General features: G+C 40.1%; 1 protein-coding gene across 1 annotated transcript in view; it reads right to left on the bottom strand.

Moving 5' to 3' along the window:
* CUNH10orf67 (chromosome unknown C10orf67 homolog) overlaps nt 1-21,332 on the bottom strand; it is a 99,498-nt gene that overhangs the window by 67,604 nt on the left and 10,562 nt on the right. Inside the window, exons 2-5 of the mRNA XM_021155844.2 lie at nt 20,419-20,539; nt 18,141-18,284; nt 12,216-12,290; nt 2,414-2,569 (exon numbers count right to left, since the gene is read on the bottom strand). Of these exons, the coding sequence (XP_021011503.1) occupies nt 2,414-2,569; nt 12,216-12,290; nt 18,141-18,284; nt 20,419-20,539 (496 nt within the window). The remainder of the gene's footprint in view (nt 1-2,413; nt 2,570-12,215; nt 12,291-18,140; nt 18,285-20,418; nt 20,540-21,332) is intronic.

Below are 21,332 nucleotides of genomic sequence, written 5' to 3'. Positions count from 1 at the left end.
TAAGTGGATATTAGCCCAAAACTTAGGATACCCAAGATATAAGATACAGTTTGCTAAACACATGAAACTCAAGAAGAATGAAGACTGAAGTGTGGACACTTTGCCCCTCCTTAGAATTGGGAACAGAACACCCATGGAAGGAGTTACAGAGACAAAATTTGGAGCTGTGACGAAAGGATGGACCATCTATAGACTGCCATATCCAGAGATCCATCCCATGATCAGCATCCAAATGCTGACACCATTACATTCACTAGCAAGATTTTGCTGAAAGGACCCAGATATAGCTGTCTTTTGTGAGACTATGCCAGGGCCTGGCAAACACAGAAGTAGATGCTCACAGTCAGCTAATGAATGGATCACAGGGCCCCCAATGGAGGAGCTGGAGAAAGTACCCAAGGAGCCGAAGGGATCCGCAACCCTATGGGTGGAACAACATTGTGAACTAACCAGTACCCCGGAGCTCTTGACTCTAGCTGCATATGTATCAAAAGATGGCCTAGTAGGCCATCACTGGAAAGAGAGGCCCATTGGACATGCAAACTTTATATGCCCCAGTACAGGGGAACGCCAGGGCCAAAAAAATGGGAATGGGTGGGTAGGGAAGTAGGGGGGAGGGTATGGGGGACTTTTGGGATAGCATTGGAAATGTAATTGAGGAAAAGATGTAATAAAAAAATATATTAAAAAAGTCATTCTGTCAGCTGCAATGGGTGTAAGGACAGTTCCACACCATCAAGGGCAATGTCCTGATGACTTTCCTTGCCTTTTAGGGACATCCCCTATGTAAAGGCAGACCTTGACTTACGCCACCGAAGAGATTTTCAAAATGAACTCATTTGCAGCAGTCTTGGAGCTCATTCAGAGAAAAAGTTTACCATGCATTTAAGCACGGGAGATCTAACAGAAAGAACAACTTAAGGAAAGAGTAAGAGACATTGGTGTGGCTATGAGCTGCTGTGACATTGTCATATGTGTAATTGTCATATGTGATTGTGGCACATTTGATTTTGTGGGTTCTTTCTCTTCAAATGGTTGCTAAGGAAAGGGCATAAGACCACAAGGTAGTTCTTGAAACATATTGAACAGGATTACAATTGATAAGAAGTGAGAATTTCTTCAGTGTAAACCAGTTTTGTTTGTTAGACTCTTAGAGAAGAGTGCACCTGAGAGTGCATATACTCCCAGGCCTGTGTGTCTGTGTGTCTGTGTGTATGTCTGTGTGTATGTCTCTGTGTGTGTGTGTGTCTGTGTGTCTGTACGTGTGTGTTTGTATGTATGTGTCTGTGTGTGTCTGTGTCTTCCTGTGCTCATGCGCACATGCATGTGTGTGTACATTGGTGTTTTTGGAGACCAGAAGGCATTGAATCTCCTGCTGCTGGAGTTACATCTGGTTTGCGAGTAACCCAACATGGTGATAGGCACAGAATGCAGGCTCCCCGGAAGAACAGCCATCGCTCTTAAACCTTGAGCTATCCCTTCAGCCCCTGAGAGAGTCTCTTTAAGACAAAAATCTTATCCACTGTCTTTATAAGAAGTATTACTAAATTGCATAAGAATTCTGGGTTCTCAGCTGGCTTCTGCCTGATTCCAGACTCCCAGGTCTTTTCACTTCCCCATAACTTCCCATCTTTTCTGTACCACCTCAGTTCTGTTCCACCCCAGTTGGCTTTTTGGAAGCCTCTGACCTGTGGAGATTTGCTTTCTTCCCCTTCAGCTATCCTGACTGCGAAGGGGATGGAAGTCTTAGAAATTACAATAAAACGCATATTGTTATTCTCTAGAATGGAAAGGGTTTTTTTTTTTTTTTGTACTGGCTGGAGGGTTATTTCATTTCTATTATAAGATAAAATTTGAAGACAATTATAGTGCTCCTCTTTATAATTACTAGGGACTTTCTGGAATGTGCCATGGAGTGATAACATCCTGGGCTGGCTTACCCTGTGGAGAGATTGCCAAGAGACCCTGAATCACCTTTGTTCCTTTCTTTCCTTCCGAGTCGGTGTGTTTACATGTGTGCATATGTTTACATGTTAACCGGTATGTGTGGGTTCCTGTACCTGTGCACAGGGGCTGTGGAAGCCAAAGCCAGAAGGTGATTTTTTTTTTTTTTTTGAGATAGAATCTTTCCCTGAACCTGAAAGTCACAGATTTGTCCAGTGATGGCCAGTGAGCCCGGGGGATTCTCTCATCTCAGCCCCTCCCGACACGCTGTGACCACAGGGACACACCACCATGCCTAGCTTTCATATGAGTGCTGGGACTGAATGCAGGTCCTCGTTGCTACATTTTACATCTTCTCCTCAGCTCAGTTCTTACTAGTTTTTAACCAGGGTTATTGCTCTCCGTGATCCTACTGAGATGGATTAACATCAGTTGTAATTAATTTTTTTATGAAATGAATGAAACTTACAACTTTTTTAAATCCAAAATCTTCGTATAGTTCTAATTCATTCTTTAAATTCTTAATAACTTCTTCTTTCTCTTTCAGTTTTCTCCTCAAAACATTCAATTTGACATCGTCTGCATCTTGCAGGGCAGCTTTCTCATCTTCTATTTCGAAGTATTTCTGGAGAGAAGAGAGAAACATCACAAATCTGACAAGAAACTTGTTGAGAGCAGACCATGAAGGGCCTTGAACCCATGATTTCCAGAGAAACCAGGAATGCTAAGCACACACGATTGTCTTTCCATCTAGAAAGTTAAGAATTGGTAATGATTAACTGTCTGGTGATCTGTGATATCTGTTGGGCCAGGCCATATCAAGCTCCTATAACCAGAACCAGAGGTGGCTAATAACCCACATGACCTCTATGGCATCTGTAAAACTGAAACCAGGCCAGACTCTTAGGCCCTTAAGCTAATACAGGTAGCGTAGCTCTAGAACTCATTGTCTTAGAAGAAAGAACATGCACCCTGAGTTGAGTTTCAATGTAAATATGCTTCCTTGTGCACCGGGGATTGTATTACACCAGAAAACTCTTTTTTCCCCCAAATTGTACTGGGCTTAAATACACTGGAAATAAACGTCCTGTTGTTGGACTCCCTGAAGTCTGATTCAGGTCGAGAAAGTCAATGTGCACTGGGTTTTCATTCTTACCTCTTCACTTCTCCAAATGACACTTTCAAGGACCCCCTGGGAATATGTTCAATTTTATTCTTTTCCTTGTAAAACTATTTTGTTTTTTTTTTTTTGTAATTTGCCCAAATTTCTTGGCAAATCATTCTAAATTAAAATACACAATAAAGCAATATAGTACCATGTTATCTGGTAAAATGCAAAGAGTGGCATGCTGTTCAAATTTTATCTGCCATACAACTAATGGTGAAGAAGAGGAAGATGACTAAATAGGAGGTTTCCCACCGAATACAGGATTCCTCCAGGCATTCCTCCCACAGCCACAAGAATTTGGTAGCCATTTACCAACAAAAGGGCCTACCCAGCTAGAAGGTACATAACTCTTGTTGACCTCAGAAATGATGGTTTTGGGAGGATAAGTCTGTACCCAGTGCTAGGCTCTACCATAACAGTTATGATGACAGTCATAAATGGACTCTCTACACTGTGGACTTATCAATAAACATCTGGTCTTGGTCCCACCACAGATACCAGCTGCTAATGAATTCAAGAGGAGACATGCCCGCCTGTAGTCTCTGGTGTAGTCAGGTCCACAGGCCTACTATGGTAGCAGACTCTGAAGTGGCCTTGAAACTCATCTAATGTAGATCTCAGCTATGACTTCAGAGCAGTCTCACCTTCCCAGGAATTTAGCAGGAATCGCACTAGTCGATTCCCTTCAGTCAAGCCATTGTTCTCAGTCATGTAGAAAGCTCCGAGATTCCCTGGAACAACCCTGGCTGTCCTCCAGCAGTGACAATCCCCCAAGGGACCTGCAGGAATGTTTGTGTCTCCATGCCTTCAGGGGAGGGTTTACTGATTCATGTCTCATTGTAGATGGTGTGTAGCACTGCCTTCTTACCCCAGCCCCAGTGTAACAGTAGCCATGTACATCCAGACACCCATTAGGAGACACTCACACAGGCCTCCTAAACAGGCTTGTTCAATTTCCTACTTCAGGGAAGCCCTGAAACCCAGCTTCAGCCCCACAAAAGACAGGATCCAGGGCAGCTCTGAATCCTCAGGAGTCTAGAAGGACACAGACTTGCCTGTAGTATTCAATCAAAAATACTAAAAGTAACTATAGCTATAATAAGTAGTCAATGGATCAATGATAGTATAAAATATTAAACAGGAAAATATCAATGTGTGCAGAGTTGTATGGCATTTAAATTAGGTTATATCCTTCTCTCCCTTCCTCCTTCCTTCCATTTCTTCCTCCTTCTCCTAGCTTCTGCTTTTTTCTTTCTTTTCTTGTGTGTGTATGTGTTGTTGTTGATGTTGCTGTTGTTGTTGATGATGTTGTTGTTGCGACAGGCTTTTAAACTATAGCCTGGGCTGAATGGAGCTCACAAGGACTGACCACAAAGTCATAACAATTCTCCTGTTGCAGAATCCCAAATGCTGGGATTACAGGCATGTGTCACCATGGTTTGCCACAAATGGAGTTTTCATTTTTATATAGCTAGGCTCGGCATTTCTCAATTTTGCCTTCCTTTTATACATCAATTTCATGTTTAAATGATTTCTCCCCTTCTATTTCAGTTTTCATGGTTAAAAGCAATCTTAAGTATATTTTTTTAATTTATTCTTCTCTCATATATTACATCCTGAATGCAGTTTCCTCTCTCTCCCTCCCTCCCTCCCTCCCTCCCTCCACCCTCCCTCCTTCCCCTCCCACTCTATCTCTCTTCAAACCCCACCCACTCTTCCTCCATTTCTCTTCAGAAAAAAGCATCCCTCCCATGGATATCAATCAAACTTGGCATGTCAAATTGCAGTAAGGTTAGGCACCACAAGGTGGTCTATTTAGACCACTACAGTACACTATGATAAAGAGAAACAAAACAAAGCATGCTATTACAAAGGATCTGAAAAAAAAATGTGATAAGACAACAAGAAAGCAAGAAGGGAATAAAAGGAATACAAACCAGAATAATCAATAAAATGGCAATAGTAAGCTCTTGCCCTCCAGCAATTACTTTAAGGTGTAAATGAATTAAAGTATTTCACCAAAGGTAAGTCAGTAACCGAATCACAGAGAAACAAGATCCAAGCTTGTTTTAAGGATACTCAGGAGTCGAAGGTTTAAAGGTAACACAAGATTTTCCCTGCAATTTGTAGACCAAAGAGAATGAGGACAAATACACTAATTTCAGATAAAACAAACTTGGATTCAGTTGTTCTCACGAGAGAGAGAGAGGTCACTACATAATAATAAAAGAATCAATTTATATAAAGAATGTAACAGTTGTAAACTTATAAACACTCAGCGCTGAAAAATATAAAATAGATATTACCAATTTAAGACAGAAATAGCAATAAGAAAAGTGTGTGGGGCTTTGGTAGCCCATTAATTTTTTTTGTCAGTCCTTGGCATTGAACTTAGGACTTCACACATCCTAGGCAAGCATCCACTCCTGAACCACACCCTCGGCCAAATGTTCCACTTTCAATAACAGGAGAAACATACAAGTTCAGTAAGAAAACTATAGACCCGAATGCGTCAGAAATAGAGAAGAGGCTCCATGTGGGAGGTTCCCAAGGAGGTGACGAATAACCTGAAGTGTGCAGATGATGGCAAACCGCTTGATAGTGTTAAAGAATGAAGTTTTGGTCAGGCGTGGTGGTGCACGCCTTTAATCCCAGCACTTGGGAGGCAGAGACAGGCAGATTTCTGAGTTCGAGGCCAGCCTGGTCTACAAAGTGAGTTCCAGGACAGCCAAGAATACACAGAGAAACCCTGTTCAAAAAAAAAAAAAAAAAAAACCCAAAAAACCACAAAAACAAAAAACCCAAAAAGAATGAAGTTTTGGAATGACAGAAGCAGGGAGGGGTAGTGGCCTTCTATCTCATGCCCGGGGCTCAGACAGTCCTACATGTATGAAACACTGCATTAGTGACCCTATAGAATAAGAAGGGATTAGTGACCCTATAGAATAAGAAGGCAAAAGAAACACAAAGCAAATCTATCAGAAAGCAGGGAGCTCAGCCCCACTGAGCCTCCTTGGGAAATGGAGGAACTCCCTTCCCCTTGACAAGACAAGGAAACACCTAGAAGTAGAGCTAATAGGTTAAAGATGTAGGGAAATGTTCTAAAGTAAATTGTGCTGGCTTCACAGCAACCTCAACTTGTGCACTTTCAATGGGTACATTTTATGCTATGCAAACTGCATTTCAATAGGGTTGTTACATGATTTCAATACAATATACCTATGCTTTCAATATACATGAATAATAAGTTGAAAAATTTGCCAGAAGAGATCACATCTTCTAAAGAAATAAGCCATAACACTCAGGGAACAAACTTGGCTGTATAAACTATCTACAACTTCTATAAATAAAATAATAAAACTTTTTTGAAATATAGAAGACAGAACAGAATCAATAACCCAAGATTGGGTTTTTGTATGTAAACTATAATGGTAAAACCTCCACAATTCATGAATACATTTCTGAACCATGAAACTTCAATAAAAGTGAAAAACAGGAAGTTTGTTGATGATGGAATAACCACTCCCAAATTATTTTATTTTATCAGAAAGGATGAAAAAGCTATAAAAATCATAAAGAAGGAATAGAAGAAAAAAAATAAAACAAACTTGCTAGATCACTTGCCTAGCTGTAAGGTCTTGGATTCCATCCCAGCATGCACACACACACACACACACACACACACACACTCAAAGGCACATGCACACATACAGTATTAGTTTAAAAAGCACTATAATTCCAAAGGGTAAATAGACTGTTTCATTTGTTAGTTTAAGAAGAACTGTCTGGCCTAGAACTAGCTGTGTATACCTGTCTGGATTCAAATTCATAGAGATTGCAAACCTCTGCCTCTCAAGTCTGAGATCAAAGGCTATGCCACCACACCAGACTAGTTCTTGTTGTTCAAATATAGTTTTCTATAGGGCCACAAAATATCTAGACTTAAAGGGAGTCTAAAGCTATCAATGAAGGACAGATCACAAGTCATGGGAAAAGGAAAATATCCAGTAAATGGCATTCTAACATGATGCTTATTAGTTTGAAAGCTGGCGATGGCATTCTGTTATCCCTCTGTTCTGCAGGTTGTATAAATACCTAAGTTCTTGTATTAAATTCCCATGTGAAAAACTGAGAGTGGTTTCATTTTTTACCAGAACTTCAGCAAAATAATACCTTTCTGAAAGAAAAATATAAGTATGATATGAATGTTTAAAGTTTTCTTTTTGCCAATAAAACAACATAATATCTCACACAAATTAAAAGTTAAGTTTAGAACCATGAGCTGGGAGAAGTAACTACACCCTTAACTGGTCTCTAGGGGGCAGCAAAGAGTTGGTTACTCTTGTAGATGGTTAAAATTTCAAGGCTCACCTGTTTCCATATGACTAAGCCTGAGCAAAGTAGGTGGCCAGGAATAACAAGGCTTGTGAGGTCATGAGTCAAATCAAAGCTAACAAGCCCAAGAGAAGATTCAAATAAAGACTTTAACTTAACCTAATATAAACAAATGTTTTCATCTGATAAAGCACCTAACCACAACTAATGTGGTTTACTTAAACATGGTGAACTAGCACATGTTTATGAAAAGTTGGTAACAGGCAGAATTTACTACTTCCTTTTTCCATTCCCAGAAATAGAAATTGTACTTATGAAGAGTAATGGTCATTATTCTGTCGTACTTTTGAACATTTGATGTATGTTAGAAGACATGAATGATGATTAATACCTGTTCTAATAAGCCATAAATGTTTGAATTACTCTTACTGTAAACAAAAATTCCAGAGAATTCTTGTGTGTGTGCAGGGGGTTGGGGGGTGGGTGCACACTGGTATGTATTGCACATTGGGGGGTGTGTGTGTGTAAAATGGTGTGTATGTATGTGGGTGCACACTAGTGTTTGTGGGAGGATGCACACTGTTATGGGTGTGTGGGGAGGTGCACTGATGTGTGTGCTTAAGTGCTCGCTGGTGTGAGTGTGGGTTGCACACTGGTGTGTGTGAGTGAGAGTGCACACTGGTGTGTGTGGGGAGATGCACACTGGTGTTTGTGAGGGGATGCACACTATTATGTGTGTGGGGGGAGGTGCGCTGATGTGTGTTTTTAAGTGCATGCTAATGTGTATGTGTGTGGGTGCACACTGGTGTGTGTGTGTGTGTGTGTGGATTGCACATTGGTATGTGTAGGTGGGTGCACATTGGTGTGGGGTAGGAGTGGTGCACACCAGTGTTTATGTCAGGGGTGGGGGGAGAGTGCACACAGGTCCCATGCAGATGTCAAAGAAGAGTGTTCTGGGTTCTACTCTGTCACTCTCTGCTTTCTCAGTTTGAGAGAGTCTCTTACTGAACCTGGTCACCCAGGAGCCTCAGCAGTCTTCCTTTCTCTACTTTCAACTACAGAAGGGCTCACAGCTACTCTGAACTTCTTACAGAAGTGCTGGGATCTCCACTTAGGTTCTCAGACATGTACATTATCCCCATTACACTATCTTTCAGGTCCTGGAGGAGAATTCTATGGCATCGGGTTCCAGCTCCCTACCGGCCATAGAGAAAAGACAAGGAGTCTTTGTAAGAGTGTCCTATTAAAGGTGGGACAACTCAGGGGCATGGGTGGCCTTTCACTGTAGAAAATACCCACCTTGAACTCTTTACCCACCGCACACTGCCAGTACCTGCATGGAAACTGGCTATAAGAATAAAAATGGCAAGGAAAGAAAAAACAAAAACAAAACAAATGCCTTCTGAGTCACTTTCTTCTGACGCTCACACACCTGGCTAGTCTAACACACATTCCAGCTGAGGATTCCATTCATTCAGCACAGACCCACAGAGTCTCACAGAAGCAAATGCAAACATTCTCTGAAGAAACCTCCCTCAATCCCAGGGTTCAAAGGACTCTCAGAAAAGCAGAAATTCATAGTTAAAAATTATAAAGTTCAAAAGCATGTACCATCTAGTTCTTGTGAGAGCCAATACTTGCCAGACCCTCAAACATGGAAGATTTGTAAATTATGAAGGACAAACTATAAGTGTATGTAAATGTACTAATGCATAATAAAAAGGTGATCTGAGAGCTGGAGACAACTCTTTTAAGAGCTGAGCAAGCACGAGGACCTGAGGTCAGATCTGTAGCACCCATGTAAAAGCCTGGCCCAGTGTATGTATCTCTGACTCCACCATGTGGGCACAGACAGATTTCTAGGGCATGCTGGTCAGCCAACAGAGCTGAAAAAAATGTCAAATTTTAGGTTCCCTGAGTGATTAAGCAGAAGATGATGAAAGTAGAACTCTTCACATCCTTCTCTGGCTTTTGCATAAACGCTCATGTGCACACATAAAACAGACATGGATCTCTGATCATGTCCCATCCTCTTCACATGCTATTAGATGTGGGGAACAATTTTGCTCAACTAATTTTACCTAACCAGCACTCCTCCTTCTGGGTTGGCCTCTCCTTAACATTATGTCCTGGGTTGGGTGTGGTTCTAGACTGGCTTGAGGAAGGGACTAATACCAAATAAGATAGATTTCTTTTGCTTGCCAACAAAAAATATTCTAATATATGCTTGCATAACTGTCTGCCCAGACTCCCATTAGATTTCTTGCCCACCAACTCTGAGTTATTTTTGTCAAATAAGACATTGGACAAAGGGAGACAGGTGCAACCTTCAGAGGGAGACATCATGAAAGGTTTTGTTCACTAAGTCCCGTAATTTTATACCCAGCACAGGTATTACCTACTCAGGGATGTCTTCACAAAGTTACCAGCAGAAATAGCTGTTCATTTGTGATAGTCCCATAAATCCTACTATATATGTTTATCTCTGCACACTTATATTTTGTGATTTATTTATGGTCTCCCTCTCTGCTTACTCCTACCTCATCTTCCTTCACAATGTCAGTATCTGGCGTATCATACCAGAGAGTATTCATTTGAAGATACTGTATGCCAAGATTTGATTTACTTAAAGATACATTTCCTGTGCAATTTCTTCCTTGCTTTGCTTTAGATGTATTAAAATAATTAAGATTATTTACACTATTTATTGTGTGAAAGTTATTTGATTTTTGACTCCCAGAATGGGAATTTCATATGATTCAACATAACAAATATGAATAGTGGTTATGGAGGTTATGAAAGCATTTCATCTTGTACTCAGTCAGCAGGCAGAAGGCTGTGAGCCCACATGCTAAGATAGGTTCACGATAGACAGAGAAACACAGCATCACTAAGACAGGAGGACTATGAGTATGTGCAGCGACCTACTTTACACTTAGATTTTACCCACCATGGTCTGGATACTATTCTAAATGCCTTGTAAAGTTCAATCTGTGTTACTCTTGGAGCATGTTGGTCTAGCTGGTATAGGCCATCATTAGTCTCATTTTACAGCAGAGAGAACAGAAGCAAACTGATTAAGTACTTTACCTAAAGTCACATAGCAATTAAGTGGTAAAGCCAGGATTTGAACCCAGGCAGTTTACTTCCATAGTACTTTCTCTAAAACATTCAGTTTGTTGACTCTTAACTAATCCATGCAAGTAGAAAACAATCAGAAAAGTAATCTATCTGACAAATACAATCAGAAAATTGCATGTTACTGTGAATATAAAGATCCTGGTTTATTTCTACTTACCAGTTAATGGCATAACACACTTTCTAACAGATAGTGACATAAAAGACTGCTACTTACAATAAGGATTGACATTCTGGCTTAGGGAATAATGGCATCAGTGGCAGAGTTGTCTTTATCTCTGTTCCATAGGTTCATAACCTCACAAGAAAGGATTCTAACTCATGGTAGCTTGTGGGAAAACTCTGCTAATTAAAGTTGAAGTCTACCATGACCTGATAGCTCATCTGATCTTGGCACAAAATGGAGGATTCCCTTTACTAGGAGGGCTTTGGGCTTCCCCTTCTCTGACCTTGTCTGAGGATCCATGATTGGGGAACATGATTGGGTCTGGGTTAGTAAGAATGACTCAGCCATTGAGCTGCTAAGGATGTGTTAAAATAGAAGGCTGCGCATGCACACGCGTGTGAATGTGTGTCTTTCATCTGTGAATTCAAACCAATTGGGTGAGTGTAGAGAAGGCACAAGCACCTATGGAGACGTTAGAGCAGATTGATTTAATATTGCATCAGCAGCTCATCTGCTGATGCTATTGACCAGACCTGAATTCTGGTGTCTGCATCATTGCTACAAAGAAAGCTAGGGTAGAAATAATGTTTTCAGATTCTATAAAAGTGCAAATGCTTCCGCGAGTTTAAAGAAGAGGAGAGGATGTGCAGCTGGTAAGAATGATTGAAAAGCAAGCAACACCAACAGCCACAGATATCCACTCATGATTACTGACTGATGGTTAATGATAAGTCATGCACAGAGCTACAAGGAGAGAATGGCCACACCAGTGAAAGAGCCATCATCCTTATCTTCTCTCACAGAATATGTAGTTACACAGTTAAATACAGATGTGCCAAATGCTATGCAAACAAACATGATCAGTGAGCCAGTCATCCATTAGTATAATAATTATTAGTATAAATAATTATTCACTGAAGTATATTGAAATGCAAGATGAGATTGTAGATGTAAATAAAACAGTGAGGCATAAGGCACTTACTAAGTCTAAAAGTCATCTTTGAAAGTGTGTATTTTTCCACTCCATGCAGGAATGAAGCACCATAGTGGGCACACAGTCGTATCCTTCATCCGGAAGGTTACTTTATCAAGGGCCACAGGCCAGTCACTAGTATTCATGACTCATCTTTTGAACACTTGTCTTATGAACATCTGACCTTCTTGTCTTTAGTTGCTTCTTCACCAAGGAACTTTGGATGATTTGGGTCCTTGCTCAGGTGCTCAGGAAATGAGATGCAAGTTTCCAGTTTCTAGAAAGTTTTGTCTGTCATTGTGTGGTGGTATTTTTGGTACATTTAACGTGAGCATGAACAGCCTAAGCCAGAAGTCTCTGAGATGACTTGAGATTTTTGAAAACATACCTTCAAAGCTAAAAAGTACAGACTGAGAAATCAAGGTGAGCTCCACTCCTGGCACATGCAGGAGCCAAAGTCTGCCTTGTCCTTGGCAACATCTGACACTCACCTTGTACATTCCTTTGATAATAGCTATGGCATCACATAGCTGCTGTTGAAAGCTTTTTCTCATGATATCTTCTCCCTACAAAACAAAAATAAATGCAATAAGCACCATTGCACTTCAGAATACAGCCCACACTTCCCAGGGAAGAAGGCATAGCAACGATTCATCTTCCAACGCATCCACCTCTTGAGAATTTCCATTTATCGTAGTTTCTTCTATATGGCAGCTATTGTAACAAATGTAATTTTTATCCATTCTTAACCAAGAGCAATGCAAAGATGCTCTGCATAAGATATAGATAATCTGACAGAGTCTCATTATACACATCAACTGAAGTCCTAAAACTGCCACGGAGTAAGAGCCACTTGTATTCATGTGTTGTTATAATCCCTTTTATCATTTTTGTTTTTAATTTTAACCTTTTTAGATGTGTTTGGTGTCTTTCTTGCATGCACATCTGTGTCTCATTGTACCACTTGTGTGTCTGGTGCCTAGGGAGACTGGAAGAGGGTGTCAGAGCCCATTGAATTGGAGTTCCAGGTGGTTGTGAGCTGCCATGAGTGTGCTGGGACTCAAAACCCAGTCTCATGAAAGAGTAGCCAGTGCTCTTAACCACTGAACCCTCTTTCCAGCCAATAGTCCTTGTAGTTTTGAATAGGATAGGCTCATAAAAAGAAGGTTATCTTCTTGATCTATAAAAATCAAATAAATTTGATTATATCTGTGTAGGGTAAAAATGAAACACTTTTTTAAAAAAAATCCTTTATTCTCATAACCATTATTCTGATTCTAGCATAGTGTGTAAACAACAAATAAGTGTTAGAGTCAGAAAGGATTGAACTTACATACTGTACCCCCACCCATGGTTTGAGCTGATATGCAAGATTAACCTTGACAAGTTTAGTTTCTAAAATTTGTATCTCAGGGATAACAGGAATTCCATTTGGGGATTTGGATAGATTTGTAGGTTATATAAGTGTATTCAAAATGTTAAGCAAAGTATTTACTATGAAGTGGTCACTAAAACATGAATCTTTTTTTATAGCACTAAAATAATACCAGTCGCACGCACACACACACACACACACACACACACACACACACACATGACATAATAATACATAAAATTACAAGTCTCATTGTGTAGATCAGTCTGACCAGGGGCCCTAGAAAAAGTCGGTAGCTGGAAAGAAATTATTAAAATCAAGGCAGAAATTAATGACCTAGTAACAAACAAGTAACAAAACCAATACAAAGAATTAATGAAACAGAGTTGGTTCTTTGAAAATGAAATCGTGGTTGACAAACTTTTGGCCAAATTACCCAAAGAAAGCATGCAAGATGGCTCCCAAAGTAAAAGAACTCTACTAACCCTGAAGACCTGTGTTTGAGCCCGTGAATCTGAATCATGAACAGAGAGGATATCTGACCTCCACATGGGCACCCCCTACATATGAGCCAAAACAAGGAAGGAGAAGACCCAGTTTATTTTGGTAAATATGACCAAAATTAAACCAATTTAAACAGATCTCCTTAATATAATCAAAATATTTTAAATGGCAAAAACGCACAGCATTTTCAGTGAAGTCAGGAACAAGACCAGGGTACTTACTTTCTCCACTAATATTTAATTAGCACTGGAAGTCTAGCTATAATAAGACAAGAGAAGCAAATAAAAGGAATATAAGAGCTGGAGGTACAGCTCAGGGGTTAAGATCACTTGTTGCTCAATCATGAGGACCAGAGTTCAGATCCCAGCACACATGCTGGGTAGGTCACAAACCCCTCTAACCCCAACTCTAAGGGATGTGACATTTGCTTTCTGTAAGTACCCATACTCACATGGGCACATCCGTTCCCACAGACTTATGCTTTGTGCATATTTTTTAAAGTATATAAATATAAAATAAAAAAGCTGAACTATCCTTATTTGAAACGATATGGTTCTATATCTAAATATTTTACTGGCAAATTCCTAGGATCATCATACAAAAATGAGCAGCCTTCCTATGTAGCAATAACAAAAATACTGAGGACAAATGAAAGGAGCAGTTCCAGTCTCCAAAGTTTTAAACAAACAAAGATAACAATGAAAAAAAGAAAAAAAGAAAACAAAACAAGAAACAAGAGCCCAACCTTGGAATAAACCTAACCTAGGAAGTGAAAGATCTCCACAACAAAAACTTTAAAGCACCGAGGAGTGAAATTGAGGAAGACAGTAGAAGATGGAGATACTCCCATGTTCCTGGATCAGAAGTATCGGTACTGTAGAAATGGCTGCCCTAACTAAAGCAAACCCAGCCACTGCAATCTCAAAGTTCCAGCACTGTCCTTCAGAGTCATAACAATGAAAACTACTTTAAAATTCATATGCAAGCACAAAAAAGCCAGGATAGCCAGAACCATCCTGAGTAAAAAGAATACAATAGAGCTATCACCAGTCCCGATTTCATTTTATTCTACAGTGGCACAGTGATACAAACAGCACGGTACTGGACAAACACATATTTATGTATCAATAGATGATTTAATTAGGGTTTTATTGCTGTTAACAGACACCACGACCAAGGCAACTCTTATAAGGACAACATTTAATTGGGCTGGCTTACAGGTTCAGAAGTTCAGTCTGTTATCAAGGTGGAAGCAGGGCAGCATCCAGGCAGGCATGGTTCAGGAAGAGCTGACAGTTCTATATCTTCATCTGAAAACTGTTAGTGGAAGACTGATTTCCAGGCAGCTAGGATGAGGGTCTTACAGCCCACACCCACAGTGACACACCTATTCCAAGAGGGCCACACCCACTCCAAGAGGTCCACACCTTCTAATAGTGCCACTCTGTGGACCTGGCATATACAAACCATCACAATTGACTAGGATAGAAAACTGCTATATAACTTTCTGTGACTACAGCTACCTTTTTTCTTGTTTTATTTTTTGGTGCTTTTGTTTAGTTTTATGAGGACACTAGAAATACACATTGGAAAAAGGATAGTACCTTTAATAAATGATTCTGGGAACACTGGGTATCAACATGTAGAAGAATGAAACTGGACACTTTGCTGTCTCCAACTCTACACAAAAATCAACTCCAAATGAACCAAGAACCTTAAGACAAGCGCTGACATGCTCCAACTGCTAAGGAAAGAGGCGAGTGCATAGAAAAAGACAAGCATAGAAAGAAGTTCACTCAGAAATATGACCAACAACTGACAAATAAAATCTCATAAAATTAAGAGTTTCTGTAGGGCAAAGAAAACTGTCAAATGAGTAGAGAGGCAGTCTACAAAGTGGAAGAAAATCTTTGTTGGTTGGTTATCCAACAGAGGATTAGCATCTAGAATTTGCAAAACAAGAACAACAAAAACAAAAACAAAAAACAAAACAATCTTCAAGAAACTAAACATCAAAGTAGCAACCTAATTAAAAAAAAAAAAAGGTCTGTGGAACTGAACAGAAAGTTTTCAAAGTAACAAAAGTCATAAATGGCTAATAAACATTTTAAAAAGTCTTCAACATTATTATCCATTAAGGGCAATGCAAATCAAACCACTCTGAGATCACTCGAGTCAGAATAATGGCTATCATCAAAAGACAACAAAAGATGTTGAGGGTGTGGGGCGAGGAGAACATTTACCTACTCATGATGAAAGTGTAATTTGGTATAGCAACTCTGTAAGGCAGTGGAGGTGTCTCACAAAGCTAAAAACAGAGCTACCACATGACTGAGCTAACCACTCCGGGGCATATGCCCAAAGGACTCCATAATCTCCCACAGTGATTCTTGCTCATCTTCACTTATCATTGCTCTACTAACAATGCTTAGGAAACAGAATCGGCCTAAGTGTTTATCAGTTGATTAATGATAATGAAATATGCTGCATATACACGATGGAATTTTATTCAATAGCAAAGAAATGTGAAGTTTAAAGGAAAGTGGATGGAACTAGAGAATATACTAAGTAAACTCAGCCGGGCCCCCAGAGATAAATAACATGTTCTTATCTGCGGACATTAGCTTGGCTTGGTTTTAATTTTTTTTTTTTTTTTGTAGTGTCTGTGGTGGTCAGGGAGCTAGAGAACTCCCATGTTAAGGAGGAGGGAAAGAAGACAAATTGAGAGAACGCAGAACATATGTGACATAAACGTCGGACAGATTCACCAGCATGACAGCCCAAATGTGAGCAGACAAGGTTGATACCAATGGACATACAAAACTGGATGGAGGAAAAGGATCAGTCTGAAAGCCTATGTACCAGTACCAGTAGACAATTATTAAGTGAAAATGACAGGTATGGGACACCTTCCTCTGACCTACTCATCAATTGGGATACAGAGGACTCTCCAACAACACAGTCTGGTGCCACTGATGGCTCCGACTCGCCCATTGTAACTAGATGATAAGATCTCGCTCCTGAAAACACAGAACATCTTTGCATCCTCTATGTATTTAGTGCATAGAGAAATCACCCTGGAGCAGACTTGGAAACCTCTTCCCTGCTGGGTAACTTTCAAAATGCAGGCTACTTGGGGAGCAAAGTCATCAATGGTCTCACCCAGTGGTAAACCCTGCAGGTATAACACTGACCTGCCAGGCAAGATGTAACCACAGTTGTAATCACAGCATGACTGCTATGGGGGGGGGGGGAAATCAATTGTTTTCTGATTGGATTTGAAGCATGTTTCAAGGGACAGAATGCATGACAGCTACCATAAACCAATGGCTGTGGCTGGAAAGATGGCTCAATGTTTAAAGAGTACTGGCTGCTTTTCTAGAGGACTGGGGTTGGATTCCCAAAACCCACAAAAATGTTCATGGGAATAGAATTCCAGTTCCAACACCCTCTTCTACATAGGCACCAGACACCACACACAGGGAGCAGATATACACACAGGAAAACACCCATACACAAAATAATAAAATAATTTTATTATGGCTCAAGTCATAGGGTCCAGGAGTGGGTAACCTACTACTATGACTTTTTAAAACAGGCATGGTGTTAAACTGTCTTTCTAAAAAGCCCCAATAGCTTAATGAATAAGACCTTCTCAACATTTATTTTTATATCCATAAGTTAGTGATGCTCTGAACCTTGGAGATTTCTGTTTGCAGTGGCAGCCATCAGTGCAGAGACACACAAGTAGTCAAATTGCTGAGAATACATAAATGTTCAGTCCTAAATAAGATACCTGTGTTATCCCTCCAAATTTCAGAAAGCATGAAGAGGGAGCTGAAAGAGTGTATACTCCAGAGAATATGGAGAGGTGCTGTGAGATGCTGTGTTCTCCATGTGACAAGGCCACCATAGCCATGAGTTTGCAGCAGCTAACATCCACCTAAACAAGACCTGCATAAGATTTCACAGGTCAACATTCCAATATGGGTAGGGAGGATCTCATGGAGTTCCGCCCTAGCTGAACAGCTTTTAGTACTGTGGGTGGGTGGGGGGAGGAGGCCATTTTCCTTTGGCTCTATGGCCACTGATAGCTGCATATATTCATGGAGTACTGCCCTAATTAGACTGATCAGATCCATCATAATAATAAGAAGACATGAAAGTATGGTGCGCATATGTTGGGGGAAGTTGGAATAGATATGGTTAAAATACATTCTATATATGCATGAAATTATTGAAGAATAAACAAAAGTATTATATTCTTTAAAACTTCAAAAGCAAGCATCTGGCACAGACTCTAAAGTTCTGCTGCCTGCCTGGTAATTGTGAGCAAATTAACCTGTTTATCTGTAGTAATTAAACCCATTATACAAGGTAAATTGGAAGACTATTGAGGTCATCTGTGAGGTCTTCACCAAAGTTCCTAGAGACACATGGTACATAGCAACAGCCTCACTGGTGGGTTACCATGTTTGCACTCATATCAAAGGCAAAATCAACCCAAGTACCAAAGAGAGGATGAGAGAGCACCCACCTGCTGGTAATGCCTCTTCACCTCTAACATTTTGTCACAGAGCATACCAACAATTTTCCAAGACTCCTCTTTAAGTCGTTCCTCGAACTTCAGTTGAACCAAATCTTTGAGGAACCCAAAATCCACGTGAAGTGATGTAATAATCTACCAAATAAAAAATCATTAGTGTAGAGAGTGGGACCCTGGGTGCCAGTTTTCCAGCACATTCCTTGGTTCCAGCCATTTGACCTGGTCCCCAGCTTTTCTTTGAAGATTATCTCTCAGGTATGGTATATTGGAGAAGTCTATTCATTCTCTCTCATTGTGTCTAGGTTTTCAAAGTGATGTCTAATTTGAAAACTAAGATATGCCAGTGGAGTGTTAGGGTTTGAGTGTGGCCTGTTCCTTCCAAAACTTATGTGAGAGTCTAATCTCAATCATAAGACTTTAAGACAGTGAAACCTCAATGTGACTATGTATTTACAGGTGGGAATATAGGGATATGGTTGGGATTAGATAAAATCCTGGGGCAGAAGAGAGGGAGGTGGGAAGGAGGAACCAGAAGAGGAGGCAAGGGCAGGCAAGCCAGTGCTTATGAACTGTCTCAAAGGTTCCCGAAGCTTCACATGCCACTGCCATCTCAGTCCTCCTGACTAAAACTTAGTATGGGTACACCCAGCTATCAAGAAAGAAATTGATAAAGATATTGCTGGAAAATAGGCCTTTCTAAAAGCAGATGATAAAGTGACAAGTGTGTAGCTAGGGAACATCTTCAAAAGCTCTTAGCAGAGAGAACTGGTGCAGTCTCTCTCAGCAGGGCTGTTTGGTCATGCCCTCCAAGGTGACTAATGTATGTATGCTCTGACTCACAAATTCCCTTTTAAGAATTTACACTGCAGATTTCCTGGCGCTTGAGAGTGTGCAGGATTATTCATCACAGGAGATTAGAAACTGTCCGTCACTGCAGGGATAGAGAAATATATGTTGTACATCTTGTGACATAGTTGTGACATAAACAAGGTACAGAATATGAGATCCAGGACAAGCTGGACAAACACCCCCACACTATGCTCACCTTGCACGTGCTGGAGAAACACTCTCATATTATGCTCCCTTCCCAGTTTTTCTTTGTTTTCCCTTTTGTTTTTTTTTGTTTTTTGTTTTTGGTTTTTTTTGGTTTTTCGAGACAGGGTTTCTCTGTATAGCCCTGGCTGTCCTGGAACTCACTCTGTAGACCAGGCTGGCCTCGAACTCAGAAATCCGCCTGCCTCTGCCTCCCGAGTGCTGGGATTAAAGGCGTGCGCCACCACACCCGGCTTCCCTTTTGTTTTTAATTTAACTTTTGATATAGTATTTCACAAAGTTGCCCAGGCTGGCCTCAAACAAGTGACTCCCCTGTTTCCTGATTAGCTGGGATCCCAGGAATGTATTACACTATTCAACTATGTGGAAGATCTTTATATGTAGATATAGCATGATCTCCAAATAGATAAAAAATAAAATTAAGGCAACTAAGACTATTTATAATAGTATGCCAATTCCTGTGGTGGTTTTAATAACTCAATATCTTATACTATGAAATGCTCTACTCTTTTTCAGTCTCTAAAGATTTAGGAGGAATGATATGATTTGATAAAGCTATACCAGTAGAAAGTTATTTAGTGTCTCACTGACTACAGTTATTTATATGTAAAATTCTCTCCACTTTTCTTAGTGTATCTTAAGCAGAAAATATTCACAGCTGTCAAAAGAATAGAAATCCCACATATGTAAGCAGACTCACATATACAAGTAAGACACAAACATGACAAATATAGATTATGGCTTCCATCAGTTAAAAAGTACAACTGAAATGGTGGCTCATTGGTTTAGAGCACTTATTGTTCCCACAGAGTCTGGGTTCAGTTCCTGGCACCCACAGAGTGGCACACAACCATCAGTATCTCCAGTTCTAGGGGATTTGACCTCAGGCATACAGGTAGTCCACAGACATACATCAGGCAAAACATGTACACGGAATTAAAATAAATCTTTAAAATTTAAAAGGAATACAACTGTCACCCTACTCATTTTCCCAAAGACCTTCATCTTTTGAAACTGTCAATTATTTCAGTATTGTAACTAAGATATGTATGAGCATACACGTCTAGGGTGTTGTTCATTGACAGTGCTTCATAACCTCCACGAAGCACTGAGCTTGATCTCAGGGCTAGATTACAGCAACCCCTCCCTCACAAAAACTGACCCCCCCAAAGGCAAATAATACATAAACTCATCTTAGATGTCACACAAGACTTACACGCATTAACTTTTCTGTGGATTGAGTCAAATCTTTCAATGGAAAAACTTCACTGCAGTCTGTCTGAGTAGCATGGTCTGAAGTAAAGAAGCCAACCTTTAAATCATCTGAAATAGCCAGCCTGAAAAGAGAAGAGAGGTGTTAAATTTCCTTAGAAGAAGGCAAGCAATCGTATTTGGAGGTACATTTGTTATATTCACATTACTCTAAGAGGTCATGAAGTAAGGACTTCTGGGCTATCTGGTCATGCATGAGCTGGGGACTCAGCCTTGTTATCAGGCTTCCTGCACTGCGAGGCTCTCCTCTCTGTGCACCCCCCCCCCACTCACTTTTCTGGCATATGATGACCTTACATCTATTCTCTTAATATCTTATCCTGTTATTGATAAAGATGATTATAATTTATTTATGGCATAAGATAGAGATTCTCCTGGAATGATCTAAGAACCTTTGGGGTTCCAGAACACTCCATAGGAGAATCCACGAGAGGAAAATTATTCATAATATAAGGAATTTGTCATTCTCCCTATAATTTTCTCATAGTAGTTCACTGACTTGTGCCAGTTACTCCAAGCTGTGTGCCTGATAGAATACAGAAGCAGCTCAGATGAATCATTTGCCTGCCTTAAAGCCAGGCATAAAAAAGATTTGCCAAATTGAAAACACTGACACTTTTCACCTTTAAGTTTGAGTTCTGAAAAATATGGTTACATTTTCTTTGAAGTTTGTTATTTATATTAACACATGGTTTTTATCACTATGCTAAATGAGTTATTATAAATATTTCTTTCTAATTTGACTATGACAACTATCAATAGATACAATGAATGTAAACCAAAGTTCTTTGGGGTTATCAATAGTTTGAAGAAATTCTAGCAGGCTCTAAAGCCAGAAGGCTTGAGCCCTGCTTTAGA

This window comes from Mus caroli, unplaced genomic scaffold, assembly GCF_978045245.1.
Source record: "Mus caroli unplaced genomic scaffold, Mus_caroli_1 scaffold_2, whole genome shotgun sequence".
Classification (NCBI taxonomy): Eukaryota; Metazoa; Chordata; class Mammalia; order Rodentia; family Muridae; genus Mus; species Mus caroli.
This window is presented reverse-complemented; position numbering and strand designations above follow the sequence as displayed.